At 48.4% G+C, this 27,038-nt stretch overlaps 1 protein-coding gene across 4 annotated transcripts in view; it reads left to right on the top strand.

Annotated features, from left to right (window-relative positions):
• The first annotated feature begins 11,589 nt into the window (after positions 1–11,589).
• Positions 11,590–27,038, top strand: part of LOC146831396 (E3 ubiquitin-protein ligase RNF138-like) — a 56,608-nt gene continuing 41,159 nt past the window's right edge. Inside the window, exon 1 of one of the 4 annotated variants that reach the window (XM_085604152.1) lies at positions 11,590–11,953. Coding sequence is in view for 2 of the 4 variants with exons in the window: in XM_085604149.1 (XP_085460275.1) it covers positions 11,975–12,060 (86 nt within the window). In the remaining 2 variants the exon portion in view is untranslated. Of the gene's footprint in view, positions 12,061–12,119; positions 12,251–27,038 lie in introns of those variants that run through there. The other 3 variants (XM_085604149.1, XM_085604151.1, XM_085604153.1) reach the window with 3 other exon arrangements.

The following is a 27,038-nucleotide window of genomic DNA, read 5'->3' as shown; positions in this document are numbered from 1 at the left end:
TCGCGGCTCGAGCTGAACTGAACCACCTTACGAGCCCTGCTGACCTAGTCGCGGCTCAAGCTCCACGCACTGATCGCCAGAGCCCTGCTGACGCCGTCGCGGCTCGACCACTCCGAGACCCGGAGTCCCTCCAGCTTGAGGATCAAGAACTGGGCCTAAGGTACCCTCGTACCCAGCTGCTACTAAAGACTGTCCCGCTACCCCATCCCTACCAAAGACTTTGAGACTCGTGCGGATCCCTCGATCCCCCCTTGTATATATCGACAACCGTAACTTCCTAAATGCTGATAAAGAATTGCTCGTCTTGATAAAACATCCTCGAGTCCTGTGTGGTGGTGTTACTGTGCTAGTACAGAATAGGAGAAGGACCTCTCCTAGGAGGCTTCTCAGCAGCGCTCGGCTACTTCGGACAGTGTGGGGGGCCCCCTGGGTGGTCTCTCCGACTCCCCCGAGGTCCGCCTTCCAACATTTGGTTTACAGCGACGGGATCCGAGCCGAACGCAGATCGTACAAGCAAGTAACCCACTCGCTATCCATCCAGACGAACAGAGACCATGAGCAACCAGGAAACCACCGCGACCATGGAGTTCCAACCAGAACGATTAGAAGAGTACACGCACAAAGAGTTAAAACAGTTCTGCAAGGACAAGGGCATTGCGACCACCGGCCTAGGTACCAAGGAAGAGATGCAGAAAGCCCTGAGAACCTGGATAGAGCCCGGGGCGGGTCCCTCCCAGAGTGAAGGACCCCTGCCCCTTAATGCAGCCACGCCACCAGCACCGACCCCAGCGAACGGAGGGAGAAACAGCCTGGAAACCGGCCTCTCCGCGGAAGAAATACGAGAGCGGGAGAAGGTCCGGACCCATGAGCTGGAGCTCGCACGACTTCGGCTGGACGGCGAACTCCTGCTGGCCGAAAAGAAATTGGCCATGGAACAGCTACGGCTACAAGAGGAAATAGAGGAGAAGAAGCGGCATCGAGAGCTGGAGGAGAAGAGGCTGACCCTCGAACACGAGCGGGGCCTCAAAGAACTCGAGCTCAAGGCCCAGAAGGGGGAGACCGGCACCCCCAGCAATAGAGACGCTCTGCCGCCCACCGAAGCCAAGGTCCATATTCCCAAAGATGTCGTCAAGGAGTACTATAAAAACGACGACATCCAGCAGTGGTTTAAGGCGTACGAGGTGGCCATGACCTCCCATCGGGTACCCCGGAAGGATTGGGGTGCCGGCCTATGGGGTCGGTTCCTTAGCGAGGGCCGAGACACCCTACTCCAGCTCCTGGAAGAGGTGATGACCTCGTACGACCATATGAAGGAGGCCCTGCGCACCCGCTATGGACTAACCGCGGAAATGTACCGCCAGCGTTTCAGAGACTGCCAGAAAATCCCCGGTACCACGTGGGTAGAGTATGTTGACTTTTTCAGCAGGGCCCTAGAAGGTTGGATCAAGGGGAGCAAGGTCACCACCTACGGGCAGCTGGTCGACCTCATTATTTGGGAACACCTCTCCAACAACTGCTTCGTGGAGCTAAGACAGCCGGGCCGCCCCGGAGTCCGCCTCGGGGGATGCCTCAGCATCACACCTCCCCGGACCTAGCCCGAAGAGGGACTACGCCAGCCAAAACCGGACCCCGGCCCACGATAACCTGCTACGGCTGCCAACAAACCGGACACAATGCCAGCGACCCTGCCTGCCCCCGGAACCGACGAAGTGGGACCAACGGGCCCCCGCCCCGACAACTAGCGGCTGCCGCCCTGGGAGAAGGGGAGGAAGAGGAAGAACCCCTCGACGGGGGGTCCACTGAGTGGGAGCCGGCGGCCATGTCCCTGGTCTGCCTGGGCAGCCGAGAAATGGTGCCCCGAACACCCATCCCGAGCAACACCCAGAATTACCAACAGTGGGTCACTATCAATGGACGACGGGCCGAAGCCCTCCGTGACACCGGAGCCAGTGTCACCGCTGTCCGCTGCCACCTGGTGGCCCCCGAACAGATCCTGCCGAATGTGCTATGCCCCGTCCGGACGGCCGACAACAGCGAGAGCCTGTGCCAGATGGCCCAGATTCCCTTCGAATGGGGAGGGGTGACGGGCATGCTGAAGGTGACTGTCCGCGACGACGCTCCGGTGGACTGCCTCCTGGGGAACGACCTCGAGAGTTCCCCCTGGGCTCAAGTGGAGCGGCGAGAGCACCTCCAAATGCTAGGACTACCCGAATGGGCCTGCGCCACCACCCGGTCCATGGCCGCCCAGGCCCCCCGTTCATCCATGGCCGCCGACACCATCGAGCCCGAGGGGCCCGTGCCACCACCTGCCTCCAGCGAGGAAGAAGCGGACACCGATGCCAGATCCACGGTGCCCCCCCCGGACGAGATTGCCTCTCTCGGCACACTCCCGGAGCTTGCCCAATGGTGCCAGGACGGGGGCCCCACCAGAGAACAGTTCTTGCAGGAACAGAAGACCTGCCCCGCCCTTGAAGGAGTCCGGCAGCAAGCGGCCGCGCTGGCCAACGGTGACCCGACCGGAACCCACTGGGTCTATTGGGCCGAGGGACTACTGTACAGCGAGCAGAAGATTGCAGAACTGGGGGCCAGTCGAGTGCTGGTGGTCCCCCTCCGATTCCGGGAGTTCCTCCTTAACCTGGCACATGATGTGCCCCTCGCCGGGCACCTGGTGCAGGACAAAACCTACAGTCGCCTGGTGACCCACTTCTACTGGCCCCGGATGCGGAGGGACATGGACAACCACTGCCGGTCCTGCCAGACCTGCCAAGCCAGCGGCAAGACGGGGGGACGGGTCAAAGCCCCTCTCCAGCCCTTCCCAGCAGTCAACACCCCGTTCGAACGGGTCGGAATAGACATCATAGGGCCCCTGGACCCCCGGACCGCCCTGGGTCACCGCTTCATCCTGGTCCTCGTAGACCACGCAACCAGGTATCCTGAGGCCATCCCGCTTCGAACTGGGACAGCCCCCGTAGTGGGCCGGGCCTTAATGGGGATCTTCTCGAGAGTGGGGTTCCCCCGAGAAGTGGTGAGCGACCGAGGTACGAACTTCATCTCTAAATACATGCGGTCCCTGTGGCAGCAGTGCGGGGTCACGTACAAGTTCACCACCCCATACCACCCTCAGGGGAACGGACTGGTCGAGCGGTTCAACAGAACCTTAAAAGGCATGATCAAGGGCCTGGAAGAACCCCTACGTCGGAGATGGGATGTCCTGCTGCCGTGCCTCCTGTTCGCCTATCGGGAGGTCCCGCAGAAGTCCCTGGGATTCAGCCCTTTCGAATTGTTGTACGGGCATCCAGTCTGAGGACCCCTCAGCCTGGTCAAGGAGGGCTGGGAGACGAAGCCCCGAGATGCCCCTCCCGACGTCTACAGATACCTCCTGACCCTACGAAACCAGACACGAAGGTTCCGAGCCCTGGCCGAGGCCAACCTCGAGGCCAGCCAAGATGACATGAAAAGAGGGTACGATCAAAACGCCTCTACCATCGAGGTTGAGCCGGGCCAGCAAGTCTGGGTCATGTCACCGGTTGACCCCTGCGCCCTCCAGGACAACTGGACCGGGCCCTTCAAAGTGGTGGAAAAGAAGAGCCCTGTCACCTACCTGATCGACATGGAGTCTCCCCGGAACCCCCTCCGGGTTCTACACGCTAACCGGCTCAAACCCCACTTTGCCCGGACCGAACTAAGCCTACTGCTAGCGACCGACGACGGGGGCGAAGGCGACTCCGAGCCCCTACCCGACCTCCTGCGGACCAGCGACCACGACGGGACCATCGAAGGCATCCAACTCGCCTCCTCCCTGACCCCGAAACAGCACCGCGACTGTCAGCAACTGTTGCAGCCCTTTGCGGCCCTCTTCTCCCTCACTCCGGGGGTGACTCCATGGTGTGTCCACGAAGTCGACACTGGGAACAGTCCCCCCGTGCGACACAGAGCCTACAGAGTACCCGACCGGGTGCGGGCCTGCATCCAGGCGGAGGTGGCGAAGATGCTGGCCCTCGGGGTCATCGAGCCCTCCGACAGCCCGTGGGCCAGTCCCATCGTCCTGGTGCCAAGGGCCGCCGCCCCAGGCACCCCCCCGGAGCTACGATTTTGTGTGGACTACCGGGCCCTGAACGCTGTGACCAAGACCGATGCCCATCCTCTTCCCCGGGCCGACGAGCTCATCGACCGCTTAGGGGCAGCCCGCTACCTGAGCACTTTTGACCTCACTGCCGGGTACTGGCAGATCCAGCTCACCCCCGGTGCACAAGAGAGATCCGCTTTCTCCACCCCTGATGGGCACTACCACTTTCGGGTGATGCCCTTCGGCATGAAGAACGCCCCGGCCACTTATTAGAGACTAGTGAACAAGGTCCTGGCCGGGCTAGAGGCCTTCAGCGCGGCTTATTTAGATGACATTGCCGTATACAGCAGCCACTGGGCTGAGCACCTGGGGCACCTCAAAGCAGTCCTGGCCGCCCTCCAAAGGGCCGGGCTCACGATCAAGGCCAGCAAATGCCAGATAGGCCAAGGATCGGTGACCTATCTGGGTCATCAAGTAGGGAGCGGTCAGGTGGCTCCCCTCCAACTGAAAGTTGATGCCATTCAGGCGTGGGAACCCCCCACCACCCAGACAGCTGTCCGGGCCTTCCTGGGCCTCACCGGGTACTACCGGCGATTCATCAGAGACTATGGGAGCATTGTCGGCCCCCTCACAGAGCTCACGTCAAAAAAACAGCCCAAAAGGTACACTGGACCCCCCGCTGCCAGATGGCCTTCGAGACTCTCAAAACGGCGATGTGCACTGCCCCCGTGCTACAGGCCCCTGACTACAGTAAGGAGTTCGTGGTGCAGACGGACGCCTCTGAATATGGAATTGGGGCCGTCCTGTCCCAGGTAGATTCGGAGGGACTCGACAGACCTGTGGCCTTCATCAGCCCACGGCTGCTGCCCCGGGAGCAGCGGTGGAGCACCATCGAGCGGGAGGCCTTCGCTGTAGTATGGGCCCTCAAAAAGCTCCGGCCCTATCTCTTCGGCACCCACTTCCGTGTCCAGACCGGCTACCGGCCCTTGCGGTGGTTAATGCAAATGAGGGGCGAGAACCCCAAGCCGCTGCGATGGTCCATCTCGCTGCAAGGGATGGACTTCTCTGTTGAACACCGGCCCGGCAATGACCACGCCAACGCCGACGGCCTGTCCCGCTTCTTCCGCCTCGACGAGGAGAACCCCCAAGGAAATGGGTGACTCTCCCTGCCTTCGGCTGAGGGGGACGCCTGTTGGACCCGGCCTCATGGCGTGGTCTTAACCCTCTTGGATTGTGCTCGTCCCCCGCACCGGCCTACACGGGCCGCCCTTCCAGGCCGCCAGGGACCCCTCCTCCCTTCGAGGCCCCCTTTGGATTGTACCCGTTTTCCTACACCTGCCTCAGCGGCCCCCTTTTCCAGGCCGCACAGGGACCCCTCATCCCTTCGGGGTCCCCCCCATGCTTGCTCCACGCACCAGCCCACGCAGCCCGGCTCCCTCCGGCCTCGGCCCCAGCGAAGCCCCGACATCGAGGCACCAAGATCGGGCCAGGGGGCACCGCATAGCCACTTCACCACTCCCGGAGGAGGAGAGTTTCGATGGGACCCCCACCGTCCCTCAACACCTTGGTGCGATCGTCCTCCGGCCTCCCCGGGCCTGGCGCCTCTCACGCTGGGCGTCTGGCCTCTCCCTGCCCGGCCTCTCCGCCCCCCCAGGTGCAAGGGTCCGGACATCAAAGGGCTCCAGACCTATATCTGGGGCAACCCCACAATGGGACAGCAGTTGTATCCCGGAGTCAAGAGCCCTGCTGATGGAATCGCGGCTGACCCTACGGAGAAGAACTTTTGCTGACACTACCACGAGCCCTGCTGACTGCGTCGCGGCTCCACCTTATTGAGACAAGGAACCTCACGGAACATTGGAGCCCTGCTGACGCTGTCGCGGCCCAACCTCGCTGAAACCTCCCCCAGAGCCCTGCTGACGTCGTCGCGGCTCGAGCTGAACTGAACCACCTTACGAGCCCTGCTGACCTAGTCGCGGCTCAAGCTCCACGCACTGATCGCCAGAGCCCTGCTGACGCCGTCGCGGCTCGACCACTCCGAGACCCGGAGTCCCTCCAGCTTGAGGATCAAGAACTGGGCCTAAGGTACCCTCGTACCCAGCTGCTACTAAAGACTGTCCCGCTACCCCGTCCCTACCAAAGACTTTGAGACTCTTGCGGATCCCTCGATCCCCCCTTGTATATATCGACAACCGTAACTTCCTAAATGCTGATAAAGAATTGCTCGTCTTGATAAAACATCCTCGAGTCCTGTGTGGTGGTGTTACTGTGCTAGTACGGAATAGGAGAAGGACCTCTCCTTGGAGGCTTCTCAGCAGCGCTCGGCTACTTCGGACAGTGTGGGGGCCCCCCTGGGTGGTCTCTCCGACTCCCCCGAGGTCCGCCTTCCAACAGATAAGCTTCCATAGCATCATTCAGAGCATGCTCAGGGAAGTATTGATCATATTTTGCAAAGTGTTCACTTTGCGATAATGCGACACTCACAAAATGTTTAGTGAAAGAAAAACGTTCTTGTGCATGCACAATTATAATGTCACATATCTCCTTTGCAATTCGGACCAGACTGCTGATGTTTTTCCTGCGGTTTGAAAAAGTAGAATCCTCTGGCAGTTTGCTGTCTAAATTGTCAACCCCATCTCTCACTTCGCTACTGTTGGTGACAAACACACTGGTATCTCTTTGCACAGAGACATTATCTATGGCTCGTGCTTGTAACTGGTTGTATAATATGTCGACATCAAACATTATTTTATTAAATAGAAACAGAAAGAGCTGAATCTCTCTGTCTTGTAATGTTCAAGCAAAGCCACGGGCTTCAGTCTGACTTTTGTAATCAAAGGCATCATTGGCTTCAATGGCGTCAAAACATTTCTCAAAATCCTCCCTATGTTTATATATTAGGTGGACTGTACGTATGTTAAAGTTCCAACAAGTTGAGGATCCCCTTGGAAGCCATTTGTCCACAATCTCCTGAAGTGCTTCTGTTCTTTTGGGGGAACGTGAGAAGAATGCTGCCATGCCTCCTACATCATGCAGCTCTTATATGACAGTTAATAGCTCACTGTTTTATGTTAAGATTTTAACTTACAAACTACAAGTAACAAAATGACTTCTCTGACAAAAGCAGTGACTCACTGACCTATTTACATCATGTGCATTTTGTGATCTGCATTAGGTACATGTTCTTTGCAGCAGGCACATTAACCTTCTGCGCTACCTTTCCATGAGTCAAAACTTCCACTAGACAAAACTCTGATCTCTCTCTAGGAAAAACATTAACCATCAGCGTTATCATGACATTTTTATTGTTTCTGAAAATTGCCAGTGGACAGTGGTAGTGAGTGCTTTTAAAACCATAATATACTTGCAACTCCATTAAAATTACGCAGTAGACAAGAGAGCAATATGCTGCCTAAATAAAAAGTACCAGCATCCTGGAAAAAGCAAAGTAAAGCATGTGAAATGTAAGCAGGAAGAACATGGTTACCAATCCACCCATCAATCAGTCATTGCAGTACCCCAGGATTGGTGCACTTCCCCACCCGGGAAAACAATGCTGTTCAAAAAAAGACAAGAAAACAAAAGTACTGCTTCACTGGCAAACTCTGCAAAGTAGCGCTAATATGTTTGGGTGTGAATAGTATCATCTAGCCCCTTTTTGAACACTCTGACTTGCTTTATTTTGTTTTTTTTAATTTATTTATTATAACTGTGCCGCAAACATAAGACTGGTATAAAAAGCACAGTGCACAACGTTACCGCACAATACAGTCCAGAAAACTATAGCAAACAACAGCGCAATACAGTGCAACATAACACAAAACAAAAGGACAAATATGGACATCCGATTCAATACGGGAATCCCTTTGGCACTCGATTAGAGCAGTGAACATCAAAGCAGAATATAACATAACACAACAATACACAGCACATTAAAGTACAGCACTGTACACAGTGCAATGCAATGCAAAACAGCAGCGCTTAATAGAGCACAGTACCGTGCAGCACTGCGCACAGCATGCATACACTGGACAGCACAGAACACAGCAAAACGGCATGCTAAAGCACAACAGAGCACAGGACATGCACAGACACCCTCATGCAGCTCAACCAGACCCCTGAAGCCCACACCGTCCGCAGAACAAATAACACTCGACCCCCATACTAGACAGCTAGGTTCCAGGTGGTCTTCTACAGCACTCGCACAGTCGCACTACACAATATCTAGACTCCATTCCCTAAAGAACTAACCCCAAAAGGCTGTACTACAGGAGGACAGCGTGAGCTATATCCAAAGGCCCCACTCAACAGTACAACTTGACACGAGCCTCCGGACTACAGCACAACTAGCAACTGTGTACCTGCAGTGGAAACAAACTCATTACCCTTGCACCTCTGTTAGTCACCGGGCCCTGGTACTACAGCATAGGTAGACCCTACTCTACCGCACAATTAACCCACTACACTATAGTGCAAATAGAGCCTGGGTTCGGTTCCCACACTAAACACTGCGTAACCAGCCGCACTGGGAACCAAAAATAGTGGCGCAGCAGTCTGTGAGTCTAAAGAGCAATGGCAGTGCTGCCCTGTTTGCACGCGTGGTGCCTGCCTGGGAGAGTCAAGAGGTACCACTGTTCAGGACACACGCATGCACACACAAACACAACACACAAGTGCACACACACAACAAACGCACACACACACACGGAGGCACATAAAACACACATAACACACGCGCACACACAGCACACAGGCACCTTTCCCGCCATGCGCCAGGCATTTATCATCCTTTGGCTCCATCCAGGGAGCGCGGGAAGAAATGTGAACTATTTACTCACCAGTCCAGAATTCATACTGAAGGTGCAGAGAGGGGGCCGTGATGAGGACACAGTGTTCACTGGCAGAATGGTAAACGAGCAGACCTAAGTGTACACACGAGGACAGTGCTTCTGTGTATTCCTGACTTTCTCACAAATAGAAGTGCACTACGAAGCAATCAGCGTGGCCTTCCCACTTCAATGCATAGTCTGACCAGGTGCAAGCATGGTGAAGGAGAATACGTAAGGCATATAGGAGATCATTCCTCGCTGTACTGCACGTTTTTCATTTATTGCTCTTTGTTAAGCAATAGAGAAAAACTGTTCAGATGACAGATGCTTTGGGTGCCATCTTCTAAAAGTAAGCTCCCATGATCCACGTTGGTGAAGGTACAGGCATACCGATCCGAGCAAGCTCAGTGCCCTTCAGAAAAGTTGGTAGTACTGTGATCCAGTGACTGACTAAGTATCTGGCACACAGTTACAGATTGAACTTTGCAATTACTCTGGAATCTGGAATGTATAAATAATGAAGCGTTATTTTTGTGTGCCTGCCCCCCTGCCTGTACAGGGCCTAGTCATAGTGAGCCATGCATGGCGGCCATCCCCAGGGAGACATCAGCCTGTAATACTAACTAATGTGAAGCTCTGTGGATGACGGCAGCTCGTGCGGGAGGGGCCCACCAATGGCGAAATCGGAACATTTGATACGAGGGACTGAAATAAGGGGATTGGAGAAGAAGGGCCCGGAGGCGCATGTAAGAAAGCATATGGGTATGCAAGCAACTGACAGACAGACACGTGCACTCAATTGCAGTCGCACGCATATGCACACACACGCAAGAGAAAGCGTTGCACTGTCCCAATAAAATACCTTATTCAGTAATGACCTTATTGTTAGAAAGCAAGCAGAGCAAAAATCGCAACGTCACAGGTCGCACTGAACACGAGGTGTGTCGTGTGTTTGGCGCCGCACGGTCTGCTGTGAGTGCGACAACATCACAATGAAATGGCCAATCACTGTCTGCATGGCTGCACAGTGATTGGTCATACGTTTCCAAGTGCCACCCATGCGCGGCACACCCAATGCCGATTATGCCAGCCTCAGACTGCGCCAGTCTGCGCAGTGAACGCGTGCCTCAGCCAATCCAGACGCTGCTCCAGTAGCGCCTGGATTGGCTTGAGCATGGACACACCCCCGCCCATTAGGAGACCGGGGCTGCCTCGGTCTCCTAATGTGCAGGCTAGTGCGCATGTTCGGGCTGGTCGGAAAAATGACCAGCCCAAACACGAACATGCACACTATGCTGCTGCGCTTTACTGACTCACTGACTCTGACTGTCAGTCAAACCCTGATGCTGCCGCAGTCCCACCCCTTAGCGTCCTGATTGACTCGGGTGTGGCGTGGTGACCCGCCGCCACCGGCAGGAATTCGTGAGTTAAGAACGATTTCATTTCGAAGTTCCATCCAGTAATCTTGTAAACGACGATGTTGGAGCCATGTGGCATTAGTGAGGCAAAGCCCCAGTGCCCCAATGGACGCACCGCCACTGCTAACATCTTTCCAAAAGTGTGTTGTATTTAAGGCTATTAGAGACCGCCCGATCATATCAAAACCAAGACTGTTTGGTGGGAACTGAACTCGGTGTTACTATGCATTACCAAGGATTAAAGATGGCGCCTTGAGACCCTAGCAGGTGAGTAGTCGCGCTTAACAAATACTGATTGATTGATTGATTGATTCTGCGCTCTGTGCTAACGGTACCTGGACATGAGGCATTCTGCCCAGGACAGCAAGAGCATCTAACATCCTAGCTTGCAAATATTGTATGTTGGTAATGTTAGTATGAACAGAACAATTACTAAACAAATGCCTTAATAGGCTGAGATTAATTCAACAGGTTGCATTGTGTGTTGGAATATTCCATTTGCCAATGATTGTCCCAGAAAATTCTACATCCTGTCAAGTCTACTGCCTCAATTTTGAAACGGTCCCTGGAGATGTCTCTACCCCACCATTCAAAATCATAGGTCCCCAGCACCCCAAGGTTTGGCCCTAGTTGCACCCCTGACTCTTACACAGCCCAATCCAGGGCCATGCCTTCTCAAGAACAACTTTAAGTCTCAAGTTAGCTGTACCGTTGTATACCCATATAGCCCCTTTTCACGTGTTACATTGTAAGCACTTTCTTCGAGCACTTTAATGAATTTCGTTAATGAATAAAATAGTTTAATCCAATTCAAACGCTTTAAAAACGTAGGTTTTCCCTTCGTTAGTTATTTTGCAAGCCAGAATACTGTATAGGTGGTGGCAATAATGCCATCTAGTCTTTCAAAATAAATTATTTATTTGATATTCCCACCCCAGCCCTGCGTTTCTCTGGGTCAGAATAATCTATGGATATTTGTTTAAAATAGATGTCAACTGGCCCAATGTCGCGAGGCTGGTTTTCAGCCAGTGCTGTGTCTTCATCCAGCAGCATTAGGCACACTGGAACTAGAAGGCCCGGGCATAGAATGAGGCAACTGAAACTGCAAATCCCACAATGCTTAGTACCGTTAGCTAAAAAAAAAAAACAGGACTGGTGAAAGACATCTTCAAGGGTTGGAACCAATTGGCAGCTGGATGTTTTCCTGTTTCTTCCAAACAGGGGCGTAACACAAGCCCCTGCAGCGCACGGAGGCCCCAAACCTTTTTTCGGGGGAGGGGGTAATCCTGTAGGGCGACCACATTCAGCAAAAAACATGAATATTTGTAAGATATTGGAGACTCACATTCTCCAGGCGTCCTCATTATTTTGCCGTAGGCCACTGCTCACAAACGAAATATCCAATCCCCAGCAGTGCGCCACATTAGGTGGCGATGGTCTTTTAAATTAACTCTTTCATGTAGTAGAGTCCTCCTGAACTTTTTTCTGAGGTGATTGCAGGGGACTCAGCACTAGATCTGAACTACATTCCCCAGCCTGCCCCACCCCTTAACCCCGGACCACCTGCTCAGCTTGCTGTGTCCTGAATAAAGCGCTGCAGGTGTGTGTTCGGTTGAAGCACTTCGGGTAGGAGGCTGGAGGTACGGTTGTTGTTTGAATATATGGCTACAGAAGGATTGGCGGGAAAGTTCTTAAATGTCTTCATAGCAAATGTTCGTGTAATCTTACGTGGGATTCCGTCATGTTGGTAACTACACGTTTAATTGGAATAGCCGCGTGTCGTTTTACATAAAACGGCCCATTCTGCTCCCGACTGTGTTGAGCTGTTTATTTAATGGAATATTTGAATATAATTATAAATGGGCATGAGAAAGCCACACTTTTCTTAACACTTATTCCCCGCGCGTCGATCCCTCCGAGAGCTGCAATTGCCGAAGGTATGCGCACTGAAGTCTACAGCGCCGTGGCTTCTCGAATCCGTGTGCGCGTAACTAGTACATCCAAAGCCGTTTTTTCCCCTTTGTGGTATGATATTTGTAGTTCACAGTTCATAATTGTTTAAATAAGAGTACCAGACCCGGACTACAAGTACCACAATCAAAACAAGAGAAGCCTGACTCATTCCTCTAATCAGCTTACACCCCTGACATGCTGTCCGGCATGACCCGGCCCTTTGACCTCAGACTAGGCTGCTTGGTTTATTAGAATGAGCAAAGTATACCGCTCGAGGAGAAAATGCATTTGTGGTATAAATTTTAACATTCTAAGTCTGGCTCCTGGAGATGGTGGGTGACGTGTGAAATGGACCTAAGGAGGGGAGATTTGGGACATTCAGACCTGCCAACTCGCACTGTGTGCCACACGAGATGGGAATGCTGCTTATGGTTACCCAGTGAACAGATATCCTATGGTGTGCAGAGGGTGACCAGGAAACCCCATTCATGAAGCAGGCTCTTCGCACAGTTGAGGTCCAGCAGGGGGTTTGCAACATCCCTGAACCTAGGGTGACCCCCTCCTTAGACATCCTCTCTAGTTCAGAACTGCCCAACTACAAATCACTGGTTTCTAGCGTTAGTGTAATTAATTCTATTGTCGCAAGAAATACTACAACACCAAGAAGGCATTCTGCATTGCCCCATAAGTTTGGGACCGGAAATAGTATAAGGAATCACCTGGAGGGAGGTGATCACCCTACAGGAAACCAAAGCAGCCTGCTCTGAAGCTTTCATTGGTATTGTTGTGGGAGGTTCTCAGGGTCTCCACAGGCTGTGCTGAAAGCCCTGTCCCCTCTCCAGACCCCACCACCTTTAAAGGCCCCTCCTTCTCATCTCACAGTTGAAATATGTTGAAGGCTCGCTGATCTGGATATGCGTTATGAATACTGTGCAATGTATTTGAAGTGCTGGATAGATTGAAGCAATTGGGAAATGGCAGGTATACATGATTCTGTGGCACCAGTTGTTTGTCCGTACCCCAAACAAGGCCGCTGATGGGTGTTGGGTGCTCGCGGGTTGAGCCCCTCACACTTTTGTGCAGGTTGGTTTGTTAGGTCTGTTAATAAAGCTAGTACTAGCAGAGGGGTCCCTGATCCAGTGGGTTGGAGGGGCTGCCATCTGCTGGAACAAAAAGGAGCTGCCGGGGAGTGGGGACATACCAGCAGATCCAACAAGGGTGAGTAGTGTTGAGAGTAGTGTAAGGCAATGCAACCTCTGTTTCTCAACTGCTCGCTCGGATCCGAGCAGCACAGCAGGGCCGGGGCGGATCGCACAGAAATGGGGACTGTTGCAAGCAAGGCTGCACACTACATGTGCGGAAGAGCACCCAAGGCAATCCACAGAAAGGAAGTTGGTTATCTAGAAGGTCCTTGAGCTCTCTTCTCTGTTTATCCTATTTAAAGGAGCCACAGCACTTGGAGTTGAGATCCAACGTCCTTCTCCAACCCAAATGTGGACAATGGGTCAGAAACACATGATTCCTCTCTACAGAGAAGATGAGGCACCTTTTGCATCTCCTGGTGGCATTTGGTAGAGTTAGAAATAATACAATGACCATCCTCCTTGGGACTTCGGATGAATTTCTTGAGGGTGTGGATTTCATTGTCCTAGGCGAGTCCAGGCTTGGACGCTTGGTTTTTGGTTTGTTTGTGAATTGTAATTCCTTATGATGCCCACATGCGCTTCATTGTCCCTCTTTTCTGGCCAGATTGATACAAATTCTTCTTGTGGCTGTTTTTTTGCTGTCTTTCTGTTTGTTGAATAGAGGTCTTGCAAGGACACACAGAGCACCACAGGTTACATGATATTTCTCATAGGCTATTTTAAATTTCATACATATTTAACTCCATGTTGGTGATTGCAGATGAGGACTAATATCCTTCACCCCTCTTGTTCATTTGATGCAGCATTTGTTTACTACCCTCTTCTGCTCTCTCTTTCTGCATTTGCTGAGGCAGAAGGCCAGGTTGCACGAGCAGGTACACTGCTGGATACAGATGTCTTAGAAGTGGGTGTTCTCTGGTCTCTGTGCATTGTGGTCCGTGGTCACAATTAGAATTGAAAAGACTGCCTACACCAAGTCCATCTATTGCTTTCCAGGGATGTGCAGTGTTGTCTGTGTGGTCTCTGTGAATTTTTCCACATCACCGTTGGCTTGGATATATCATGAAGTAATGTATGTGTGATGCCAAGTTTTGCTAGATATCCTTGGAATTATTTTCCTTGGAACTGAGGGCTGTTGGTTTTATTTTCCTCTTCGGGCAGGTGTGAACAGTACTCCTTCAATGCAAGTCAATTTCAAAATCTTTAGTTATAGATACCGGAAGTGTGCATCGATCATCACCACTTTACTTGGCAGTCTGTCGTGAAAATAACTTAGCACATGTCTTGTTTTGCTGCTTAAGGAAAGTTTTTTTTTTTTTTCTTTCCCCCGGAATCTGATGATTGGCAAAGCCAATCCCATGCAGTCTTACCCTTTACCAAGAGGACCTTTTCAAGGAGCCAAAAGTTTCCCATATTTCGTTTATACCTCTAAGAAGAGTAGGGGAAAACAGCCCAGGGTGTAGATAGTCAGCAAGACTCTTACTTGTTGCCCTCACACATCCTGAGGGATGTCATGCTTCATCCTAGGGTGGTTGCCCCTCTTTGGTTCGGCAGTGCAATAACCTACAGCCAGACGAATGGACGAGTAGGTGTAGCCTTATGAAGCAACCGTCTGAACCTTTGTGACTGTACTGCACCCTTTCGGCATGACCCAGGGGGAACTTCCCCCCCCCCCCCCCCCCCCCCCCCCCTATACAGAAGAGATTGGATTACTCAAGATGGGATCCAATAGGTGGCACCACCCTACTTTAGGCAGAGCCTCTGCATGCTTCCACTACCATATTACACATTTTTGTTTTCTGATCCTGAAAAAGCACCAAGGATCTCTGTCTGAGACCAACAGGGGTGCAAAACATGTTGACCCAATAAATATAAAACTGTTTCCCCTTGTATCCACCCCGACTACCTAGGGCCATTATAACCATCTATTAGCAGCAACCATCAGTGTTTTTTATTTTGTATATTTTGGCAGAAGAATATCCGCATTAAATTGACATAGCATTGACATCCTCTAGTCAATTTTATATTCCCTCCCTTCTTCATGAGCACTTCTTCACATGTATCATATCGCGAGAACTTTTAAACTATCTCTGCTAAAGTGGCCTTTCGGGGGACCCACAGGGCATTGCCGCACTGGCCTGACTAGGAGAAACTGCCCTATGATGGAAGCATGACAACCCTTGGGATGTGTGAGGGCAACAAGTAAGAGTCTTGCTGACACTGCTATCTACACCCTAGATTGTTTACCTACCCTCTTCTCTAGGAACACTGATCCCTCTTTTGGAAAAAACTTTGTGTTGGAGCACAAGCATTAGACCTTTTTTCGCTCCCAGTCCCCAACCCATTCTCTCTTGTCACAGTTGAATAGTCTCTTAAGCCAGCAAGATCGGTGTGATTATTCAATTGGCCAAGTAAACACAAAAATGGGCGTGATACCCTCAGAGAAATGCTGTTTGTTTAATCAGCAGGTTATTACCAGATACCCAATGAGTTCTTTATGAGCTGCTAATTGTTACCTAAATTCAAGACCATTCCAAGAATTGGACGAGGATGGCTCACTCATGTAATGTGACATGCTTCACCATTTGCCACCTCGTCTCATCCTGGTAAACTGTTACTACCAAGGCGGGCTCTACCTCAGAATGGGGCATTTCTGAGGGAGTTCTTTGATATTACTTCTCTCAGGACAATGATTTAGGTCCAGTTTATGACTTGAAAAAAACCATGGGATAATCCACTAAAGTATCCTTTGATTAGGTAGTATCCCTGGCTGATTAAAATCTTACCAAAGGGTAATACTTGGGTGTCATGACTTGTATGTGTCACTGTACAAATTATGTCAGCATGTTTCTGCCTCTAATCAGCTGTGGGTCTAAGGCATTCATCAGGGCCGTGTCTATGCCCCCTACTCTGCAATTTTGTGCTTTGTGGGCTTAGATCGATTATAAACAGAAGACCTACCTCCCAACTGGTATCCTAATTAGTGATAACCTAGAACTATTTAGCTAGGGTCTTTGTGGTCTGTTCGGGGTGGGTCTCTCCTGTAGTCCAAATTTCATCAAGGCTGAGAACCCACTTGTCATCTAACTTGCCCCATCAAACAGCCGTCTGGTGCCTGAGGGTATTGTCGTAAATAAAGTATTACACGCTCAGAATTTCTATAATATCAATATGATCATGCATAAAGCAAGAGGCTGAGTCTGTGGTATCAGGTTCAAAAGGGCTTTATTCCAATAACTCGAGTTATAGGGAGAATAGTTCCATCACCACAAGGGATCAGGACGGGTCTAATTCTCAGAGTATTCTCAGACTTTATTCACAGAGTACCGTATATATACATTGTAATAATATACGTAAGCAGGAGTGCTTCAGGCGGAGCAAGAGAGAATGAGATAAGAGCATGTGGGTGTGTAAGTAGGCGTGAAGGTGGGCGTCCACTTGATGATAATAGGTGAGTGTCATAGGTGGGTGGATGCCTGGAGGGGGTTGCGTGATCAGCTGGAACTTTACTGGAACTTTGCCTTACTTGTGCTCAACTCGAGCATGACGTGTAACTGACGTGTGAAAGGGTTGCTATGCAACCGGGGAGTCTGGAAGTGAGGCCTTCAGTGTCAGGGCGACCAGCACATCTTGTATTATCTGATATCTAAAGTCTGGAGCAGGGACTGATTTGTGACATAGGTTGCCCATCACCAAGAGCCAATGTGGCATCTATTTCTTCATTTACGGCGTAGGCCTTACATGGGGGCTATGGGCTTTTCACTGACGTGAGCTTTGTAATCACACGAAAAGAGACAGAAAGGCTAGGCTTTCTCCTTTGCAGACGGGTCGTGTTTATTCCTCCTTCTCCAGGCAGGAATGTGGTTTCAGTAGGAGTAAGCAGATAACCGTGCTCAATACTGTCTCGGCATCTCGGACTGGGCCCCTTTGGCTGAGGCCCAAGTGTACAAAGCCAAGGATACACAGCTGCAGCTTTCAGAGCGTTCTGAGGCCTGAAACCTCTTTTCGGCTCTGGCTGAGCCACAATAATGGGCTTTCATGAAAATGCGGGAAAACATGATGCAAAACGTGTAGGCCTCAGTGCAGATTTGTCGTTTCTCTCATGGGAGACTGGATGATGACAGGCCACGTTATAGCATAAGCATCATGATAGACAGGCCATGGAGGGGAAATACATAGGTTACATGCATGTGCACATGAGTGACGGGGAACACACGGGGACACATAGGCCTTATGATATTTTAATTTCCTCAGTATCGCACCAATTTTTGTGTTTGAGTTAGTAAGGGAAGGCATGAGCCCCCTAACATCCCTCTTTTCTCCACTTTGCGAAAGTATATTATTCAATTGGCCTCCAGGGTAGACTCAAATCTGATCTGATATTCAAAAGCGATTACAATCCCTATTTTTCATCTAAGTGTCCGGGGGTGCCTCTAGGTACTTTCTGTAATAAAACCACAGAGCTCCCAGCACCACCTTCCTGAACTTAGGGTTTAGAATGAAAATGTTACAATTGCTGTGATAACCACCTGAATTTTAGTGGCAGTAGGACTCCTTTTCTTTCATACTTTTGCTTATATCATAGCATGAGTGAAGATGTCTTAACTATAATTAGGTAGCTTAATTTAGTATGGGTGTCGCTTGAACATACAGGAGTCGCTAACCAAACTAGGAGCCAAACGGAGTTACCCTCTTGATGAAAGTGATGTAGAGAGTAGCCTGCCAGTAACCAGCTATGGGCTGACCTTTACCCCTTTACTAAGTTGCATATCTAGTGAATTTGGCACTGCATGAGTGAGTGCATGATATAGGGTTGGAGTTTGTGCAAACCATCACACACAACAAGGATACGTCTAGTGCTGACTCTCCCTAGACATGCACCCTCTAACCCGGCCGTTCACAAACTATACTGGCAGCCACGAAGTATAAGGATATCCTTTAAAGCCATGGGCCACTGCCATAAAAACTTTAATGGCAAAGTTCCTTGGTATCTCTTCACGTTAGTGAAACGCTACCAACCCAGTCGAAGGCTTAGGTTGACGGGCACCGCGTTGGCGGCGGTCTCCGTTACGAAAAGGACTCGTATGGGTGGATGCTCCTTTGTTTTCTGAGCCTCAAAGCTGTGGAACATTCTGTCCCTTCACCTGAGACAAGAATCTGTAGAAACCACTTTCAGGAAGAATCTTAAAGCCTAGTTGTTCAGGCTGACCTAATTCGGTACTGCTAGAGACTGCTGTTTGGCCTTTTCTTGCTCCTGGCTCACTCTTAGTTTTCTTCTTGTTTAGGTCGTTTTTCTTTTCCGATTCCCTGTTGATCATCATGTTGGGCAATGCTAGCATGGGAATACTCCAGTAACCATTACGCTTTCAACATTTATAACATACATTGTGATTTAAAAAAAAAAAGAAAAAAAGTTAATATTGTGGGACTGGGTTGGTCCTGATGAAAGCTAGATGACTTATTAGGCAATCCAATACAATCTAAAATATGTTGACCTGGGGCCACGGAGGTCATTAAGCTATCCGTAGAGGTCCCATCTTTCTTTTGATATGTTCCAAGGGTGCTCCTAAAATTAAAACTGTAATACTCAAGTGATCAATCTTCCTTTCCCGCTTCCTAGATGAACCCGCCGATACCAACAAAGTGCTCCCCCTAAAAACTAAGTTGAGCCCACCTCCTACTGTCAATTGTACCAGGTGAGGACTCGATGATAAAGCATGCCAAAAATAAATACTTGTGTGTCTGTTTTAAAAAAAAAAAAAAAACCCACAGGAGTTTGTCCTCAGTACCAGAGGCTCAATTAAAGAGGTTACCTCTCTTTTTCGATTATTATGTAAATTCTTTACGAGTTACTGTTCCTCACTCCCTCTGTTTGGTAATGAAGTTATTATGCAGCCTGTATGTACTACACTTGACTGCCTGTCCCATGAGTGTTATGGCATTAGTATTGTTATGAGTCAAGAGGGCGACGTATGGCAACTGCATTTACGTAGCCCTTGCTACCATTGACGAGGCGTCGACACGCTTTACACCATGCTGCTCTGTATCCTAAGGTTAGTGGGTTTTGCGATGGGTATTGTGATCAGTCTTTTATGTTCTTAAGGAAGCTCCAGTTTTAGAGTGGTGAATTAAATTAATAGGAGTTAGGTGTAATCTTTAGTGGGAAACTGTGCGTATGAATAGTTACAGGTATTAAGAGAGAACCTACAGTAGATTAGTTCTTGTTAGTGATCTGTTTTCTGCAACTTTACAAAATACGGCCCACTTTTAGACGCTGTGGCCAAACCACAGGCTTGAAGCGCTCTTACCAACTTGAGGTCGGAAATCTGGTGACTCTAAACCAGGAGCATTACATGAAGATGGGGCTTTCGGGGAAAGTACTGTGAGACTAAAAATAATCATTAGTGGTCTCCAACTCCTTTCAACATGAATGGACACACGCGCAAGGAATCCACATTTTTAAAAAAGTTTTAAATACTTGATTGAAATTAATTTCCTAATATAGTGTAGATAAGATGGATAGATGTAGCTATAAAAACACACAATAGTGGCAATTAAAGTAATTGATAAGCTAAAGATTAGGACTTGCAACATTGTGATGGTGTTAAAGTAATTCATTGCATTGAATGATGAAACCAGTCTTTAAGCAACCTGTACTTTGTATCCTCTAGCTAAGCTGTTTTCTCACCGAAATTGCCCATTTACGTTTGAGGTGGCCTAGACCACATGCTTTACCTGAACAAGCCTGTTTTTCTGTTTCAGGACGTTTTTCTGTCTTTGTTTTGGCGCTCCATGAGCTAATAAGGCCAAGCTGGCTCCAAGGCCTTTGCAAAGAAAGTTTGCAACTGGCTCCCACAATCTTCCACTCTTGAATATACTTTTCTGATTATTGTGAGATGGGTAGGCCTTGTGATGAGTGATGCAAAATGCAAGGCTTTGCATTTTAATTCTATTGCACTTTTACTAAATTCTGTCACACATTACAAAAAGCATACATTCAAATCTATGGATTATTAATGCACTGTGAAACTATTACAATAAAGCAACCATAGGTTGTATATGTTCAACACTAAATGCAGCATGCAAATAATCCAGAGGATGCTTTTTTGTGATTGCATGCAAACTGAGATTCAAAACTGTAGAAAGAAACAATGAGAGTGCTACATTAAGCATTTCTGATAAGCACTAGAATCGGGTGATTAACATAGTCCCTCAACGGCTACTGCTTGACCACTGTTTCGTCAAAAAACACTGATCAGCACAAGGGCTGCAACCGTAAAGTAGTGTCTGGACCCATATACAGTGAACTTTCGAAAGCTTTAAGGCTGATCTTAAAGACAGCAGTAACCACTTTGCTATGGCCACGAGAGATTGTGGAAAATAATGCAAACACTGAAGAGGAGATTCTGCAAATGCTTGAAGATATCTTTTTGATGCTCCTCCATAAAGTTAGGCTTAGAATATTAATATAAGAACTAAGTGGAATCCATGTTTGATGCCCCTGGTTGTGGCATGGCAGAAGATGGGGGTGAGGATTATTTCTTCCCCAGATAGTAGAACTGTATTGCCTGCATTCCTGTGTCTGGATGGTGGAGACCCAGATAATGAAGTCGGGATGATGTAGACCGGGCTACTTTTAGCAATTCTTTGAGGCTTATAATTAAGGGGCAGTTTATTAGTTGATTGTGAATAGTGCAATGTGATATCTGGTGGGGGTGAGGGATGGGACTATGGTTTCTGTTGTACAAGTTGAGGAAGTTTCTAGGCCAGGCCTAACTTTTGTCTGTTCTAATTGCGGCTTCAGAAAGGTTAATGGCAGCCAGGTGCAGAAATTGTTGCAGGGATTCTGCACATATATAGAACTATGCGCAGGAAACAAGGACCTCAGTGTGTAGTAGTGTACCAAAATACCCACCTCTGTACCCAGATCCCCTATCCGACTAGCTATAGTGTCTCATTCGTTCTCCGTACTACAGCAAAGCTACCAATGATTAGACATCCTAGAACATGTTACTCCCTCCTTTCTCAAGATACGTGGGAACAAGAACACTTTCGTTCAAACTCTTGTACTTGTCCACAACATGAGTAAATAGAGTCCAAGTATAGTTTAAAATGTTTATTTTAACTAACGGGCTCTATAATGCAATACACAAGCCAGTACTAGCAGCAAAATGCATAGGATCAAACAAATCACCATGGTTACAATTCCATATAGAACTAAAGGAGAAATCATAATATGATAGTGGAAACAGGACTCTAGCACCTTGCCACTCTCCCCTTGCTAGAAGCTAGTTTATTATATTTATAGAAGACCTCCAGGCTTTGTCAGGGGACCCCATACCTCCGAGTTCAGATGCAGGAATTTACACCTCCAGACAAGCCCAGCTCTTCTATCCTGGAAAGCTTTTTCTCCAAGTGCCTTAACATGCATGCACAGCAATTTTAAAAGCACCAGATTTCCAGGGTTGCAGCTGTGTTCTATGTTATGGCTAGGGTCGTGAGACTGGCCAAAGCAATTCCACAGAGCTCATTGTTTTTTGACCTTGAACACGCTGTGCAGACAAGGGGCAGAGTGTTCAATCAAATGCATGAAATACAGACAGTTCTCATGTGAAAGCAAGCGAGCAAAGTGTTTACCAGAAATGGGCCATGTAGTAACGTGAGCAAAAGCGACAAAATGGCGTCCAATTTATGCTAACTTAGCAATGTCTGTAGGTGTGTCTTTATCCTCACTACATCCTCCCCTTGGTCAGTCCATGGGACAGAGGTCTTGGAGAGAACACCGCTTTCAAAAGTCTGAGCAAGAATCAAGAGCATGTGTATCAGTCATACCTTGATTTGCAAGGAATATTCGGAGAGAGAGAGAGAGAGAGAAAAGAGAAGGAAAAAAAAAAATGTTGTGTCCAAACAGGCACACATAAAAAAAAAATTTAAAAAAATCCATCAAGGATACTATGGCCGATTCAATCCGGCAGGGTGTACGAACAGTATGTTGCAATAGCCTCCAAGAGGAAGTCCTTGTTCTCAGCAGAAAAAAGCGTTGCCATCCAATTAAGTAGAGTGAACGAACAGATATGTTCTTCAATTACGGGTGCTTCCAGCACCATTAAAGGAGAGCTTGCGTGATACTCAATGTAACTATGTTGTAGGAAATCGTGTGCTGCTGCAAAGATATCCCATTCAGCCAGCGCTGCTGCACAGGCCATAATCCCAACATCAGAACATTCCTGCTCATGGGCCACTAAGGGAATCATTAGCAGTTCAAAATCAGGTGAAGGAAATGCCGTATTGGAGAGGCAAAGATCCAATGCCCATTCAAAGGGACAATCCAGGCAGTGGAAGACAGGTTGCACACAAGTGAAATGGGCAGCACAAAAAGACCATCCATAAGCCACGCTTAGTGGGGCCAAGGGCAGAGCACCATAGCATTCAAGCATTCGGCTACGGAGTATCTGCAGCCAGAGTTCGCCTTGCAGAGCCACAGGAAGGGCATCCATTTTGCAGCAGGCAAATCAACAGCAAGACCCCAGTGGCTAAAGCAAGTAATAAAGGGAAGCCGCCGAATAAGCTGGGAAAAAATAGAATTAATAAAAGCTGGTATATCCCCAAATATAGTTTGGAAAGATGTCATAAGCCCAGAGCCCACAACTCTTTAAAAAAAAAAAAAATAGAAAATAAAAAATGGGCATTGCCAGTAGTGTTAGAAGCATTGAAGATAGTGTGAATTAACGCACCGAAATGTAGTAGGAGGTCAGTATTAAGAAGTGATTGAATCTCTGTACGAGTGTTAGCCACGTGAAGGACGAACTTCTCATGGGCAGATGTGAGAAACTTCTTTTTGGGATAACATTGCTCTTATTCTGCTCAACTTATTGAAATCTGTCTTCAAGGTCGGAATGGAAGGCCAAATCGAGTTATCGAGTCTCCCGTGTGGGGGTGGAAAAAACATTTTTACAGCAAACCACACGCTGAGAATCCGCTACTATGAAAGGGATGCCGGCTAACATGCCACAGCAGTCCTCCATTATTTAAAAGCAAATAACTACCCTTTGCAATTAGTGAAAAGGTAGGTGTTATAGACTGCATGGGTGTACCTTTCAAAACACATGCAAGATTTGGGGCCGTTAGGTTACACGTGCCGTGTAATTTGATATTTTGTACAGACAAGGGAATGACCTATTGTGTTTTCACATGATTCCCCAGTAAGGTATACTTCTTTATCATCCCTAAGGCATCTGTATGTGAAAGGCCATACTTCGTTTAAAAATTTACTTCCCAATGGTTCATAGCGGCCCAGTGGATAGTGTTTCATACACGCGGTAAATTTAAACAAGGAAAACGGGAGAGTTATCAGTCCATGGATGAGCCAGACAGCAGAGTCTGTTTCCGCCATAGAGAATGGTAACCGGTCCAACCTTTGAATATGCAACAGAGAATATGCAGCATCTTTCATGGGCATAAACTGTTGTTCTGTAGTCAAGTTAAATGGCAAAAATAACGACGCGTTCAGGTAATCCCATGGAACTTTACTCATCTTCAGAGTCTGTAAAGTCCAGGCAAACAGCATAACTGAACGCAATTGATTCTAACCATGATATAAAACAGAAACATCTGTGTTAGAATGAGGCAGACACGGTGCAACGCCTCTGTGCCTTGCACTTTCCAAGATTTAGAACCCCCAGACAGATTTAAGATCAATCGATGATTTCCAAACTTCATAGTCCTCAACTGTAAAATCGTCTATAAAGGATTTGGAATATAATAATTTAGTATGGGTGAGCATCACCTTAGAATTGGAGGAAACATTCAATTTAAAATAGAATGAACCAGGGTTAGATGTGTCAATATCTGTAAAATAGGTGCATTTTTTCAAAAAAGTATTAGAGCTGCCTTTCAAAGGAGCTGGGCAATGTTCCCATTGTGTATAATTAAAAACATTTCTAAACTTATTGGCTTTATGCAGATAATGATGAACATAGTGTTGGAAACAAAACAAATCAGCCTAATTTGCAGTGTTCAAATGCAAGTCTTCAGCATCAAAAGCAGCATAATATTTCAAATCAGCGAACAAGGATTGCACGGCTTGTACGTCCCAATCCTCAGACCATATGTCATGTTTCGCAATATCACCCATTGAAACACTAAGTACATCAGGGACATTAATTATCTCTGTAGGGCCATGGATTTGGAAATCTACAGCATCCCAAACAATTCCGTCGATGACTGGCCAGGCAGTGATGTTGACAAAAGTCTGGTCTCTTTTTATGATGTGTGGAGCCAAAGTTCCATCAACCAGTTTAACAGCAAAGAGTTCAGGAAGATAGTGGCCATTGATCAGAAGAAAAAAGTAAGTCACAAAACCAATGGACATGAATAAATAAATTGTGATTAGCACCAACCAGATGCAAGTTCAAGGTGGAATCAAGTAAGTTTGTTTAAACCAGGCAACAGGGGCCTGTGATGCTATGGAATGTGAGTCAAAGGAAAAACGTGATTAATTAGTGGCTTCAGGTTACATGCCAGGCAATGACATGGAATTGGGATATGTATTTTCAGTTTCCTCATTATGTGTTGAAGCAGTCGGAAACAACAAGGGATTGTTAACAGAATCCATCTCAATGGCGGTGTCATCCTGCGCGGTGTTAGAAGCAGTCAAACCTGGATCTCTAGATACTGTTGTTGTAGACACCGCTGGTGTGATGCTATTCAGGATCAGCCAGATGTTGTAGCTTGACATTGTCAACTGAGATGTATCGGTTGTCTCTTCGACCAGGAAGTGGTGGTAAAATGTCTGTACGAGTACTCTGCTATCCAAGCACTGGGACCGGTGCTCGATGAAGAGGGGCCAAACCATTTCTTGTTTTCAACCTTCTCTCGGGCCAGGTCTATGATTTTTGATAGCCAGCCGACTATCGGAATCTGCAGCGCAGCATCAGTGGGTGAGGGCAAATGTTCCTTTGCAAGGCTGTCACGGGTCTCTTGTAGATTCTGTAATACAGCACAATGATTATCTACGTCAAAGGATGCGGCAGAGGCCGCAATGTCTGGACCATCAAGGTTGGGCACAAACCTCTTCCTGCCGAAGAGCATTTCGTATGGGGTCCGCCCACCCAGAGATCTTCTAGGGAGATCTAGTGCACGTTGTACGTTATACAAATGGGCGAACCAGTCCCTATGACTCTAGCTGTCAAGGATTGCTTTGAGTCACAGTTCATTTGTTCCACAACTGAATTGCCCTTAGGCCTGTATGGAGACGAAAATTTGACCTGCACCCCCAAAGATCTCATGGTATCCTTGTACGCCTTAGAGGCGAACGCGGAACCCTGGTCCGAATGGAAAGTGCCACATGCAAAAATTCCCACAAAGACATGCAAATCCCTGATGACAGTTCAGCTTCAGCACTAAGTTGTGGCCAAACCCATAGCGTGTGCACGCATAAACTGCAACTAAGATTAACTTAAAGGCAGTATCTGAAGTAAAAGGACCACAGTGATGTAAATAAATACAACCAAAAGGTTTATTAGAAAGGCATAGCTGTGTTTGTGGTGGACGCGTTGCCATAGACTGTTTAATCTGTTGACATATGTCACAAAGCACGTAATTACGGGTTTGTTTATATAAGCCGCACCACCAGTAACGCTGCTGCAAGCTAGAAACAGTCGCAGATACTCCAGCATGTGCCGAGGCCGTTCCTTCATGTGCAGCTTTTATCAGTGCAGGCCTGCGGTCCGCGTTGGGAATTAACCTGTCACCAACGTTGTTAATTCTCACGTAAGGAACATTATCAGGACTTAAATGAAAAGTGTATTTGGAAGGGGATCCCTGTGGATAATTATCACCCTTCTCTGTAGCAGCTGTTGCTGCCAAAATGTAATTATCAATCTTCTTCATGGATCTTGTAACTGCTGCAACTGAACACATGGCTACTGCTGATTTGGCAGCTTTATCTGCCAAACTGTTGCCAACAGCGTGTACTCCTACGCGCTGATGACCAAGGGTGTGAATTACTTGTGCGAGAGGGTCGAGTCTTTAAGATCTGCGACTCCAACCCAAAGCATTTTATATTTAATTGCACTGCCTTTTGAATCATGATAGTCATTTTGAGACCAAAAAAATAGGTTGTCATTGAAAGATTGAACACGGTAATAAGAATCGCTCACAATTAAAGTAGTCATTTTTGGATCTGCAAATTCCAGAGCCAGTACCAAAGCGCGCAATTCGTCTAATTGTGCGGTACAGTCACCTTGTGTATGGACAACATTGGACTTGAACTCCCCGTTCACTATGGCACCTGCCAGTATAGCACAGGCCACCGAGTAAGAATGTTTAGACCCGGTTGCTGGTTGAGCGGAACCGTCAGTGTAAATGATACACTGGTACTGCTCAAGTGGGCGCATCGACCGAGGAGGAGGATGAACAAATTCATACTGCAAAAACTCCTGTGTCCTCAAAGAAGCATCAAAAATAAAGGTGACCTCTGGAGAGGTGAACTATGTGGCCCATTGGATCCAACGTGGATGCAATGCCTTTGAGACACTTGCCTTTTGTCACCGCTTCAAGCGCAGGACATGGTGTTAAAACCAAAATCCGTGTCCCTTGCGCCAGTGCACGTTCCTTTAGGATCACC

This window comes from Triturus cristatus, chromosome 5_1 (assembly GCF_964204655.1).
Source record: "Triturus cristatus chromosome 5_1, aTriCri1.1, whole genome shotgun sequence".
NCBI classification, from domain to species: Eukaryota; Metazoa; Chordata; class Amphibia; order Caudata; family Salamandridae; genus Triturus; species Triturus cristatus.
This window is presented reverse-complemented; position numbering and strand designations above follow the sequence as displayed.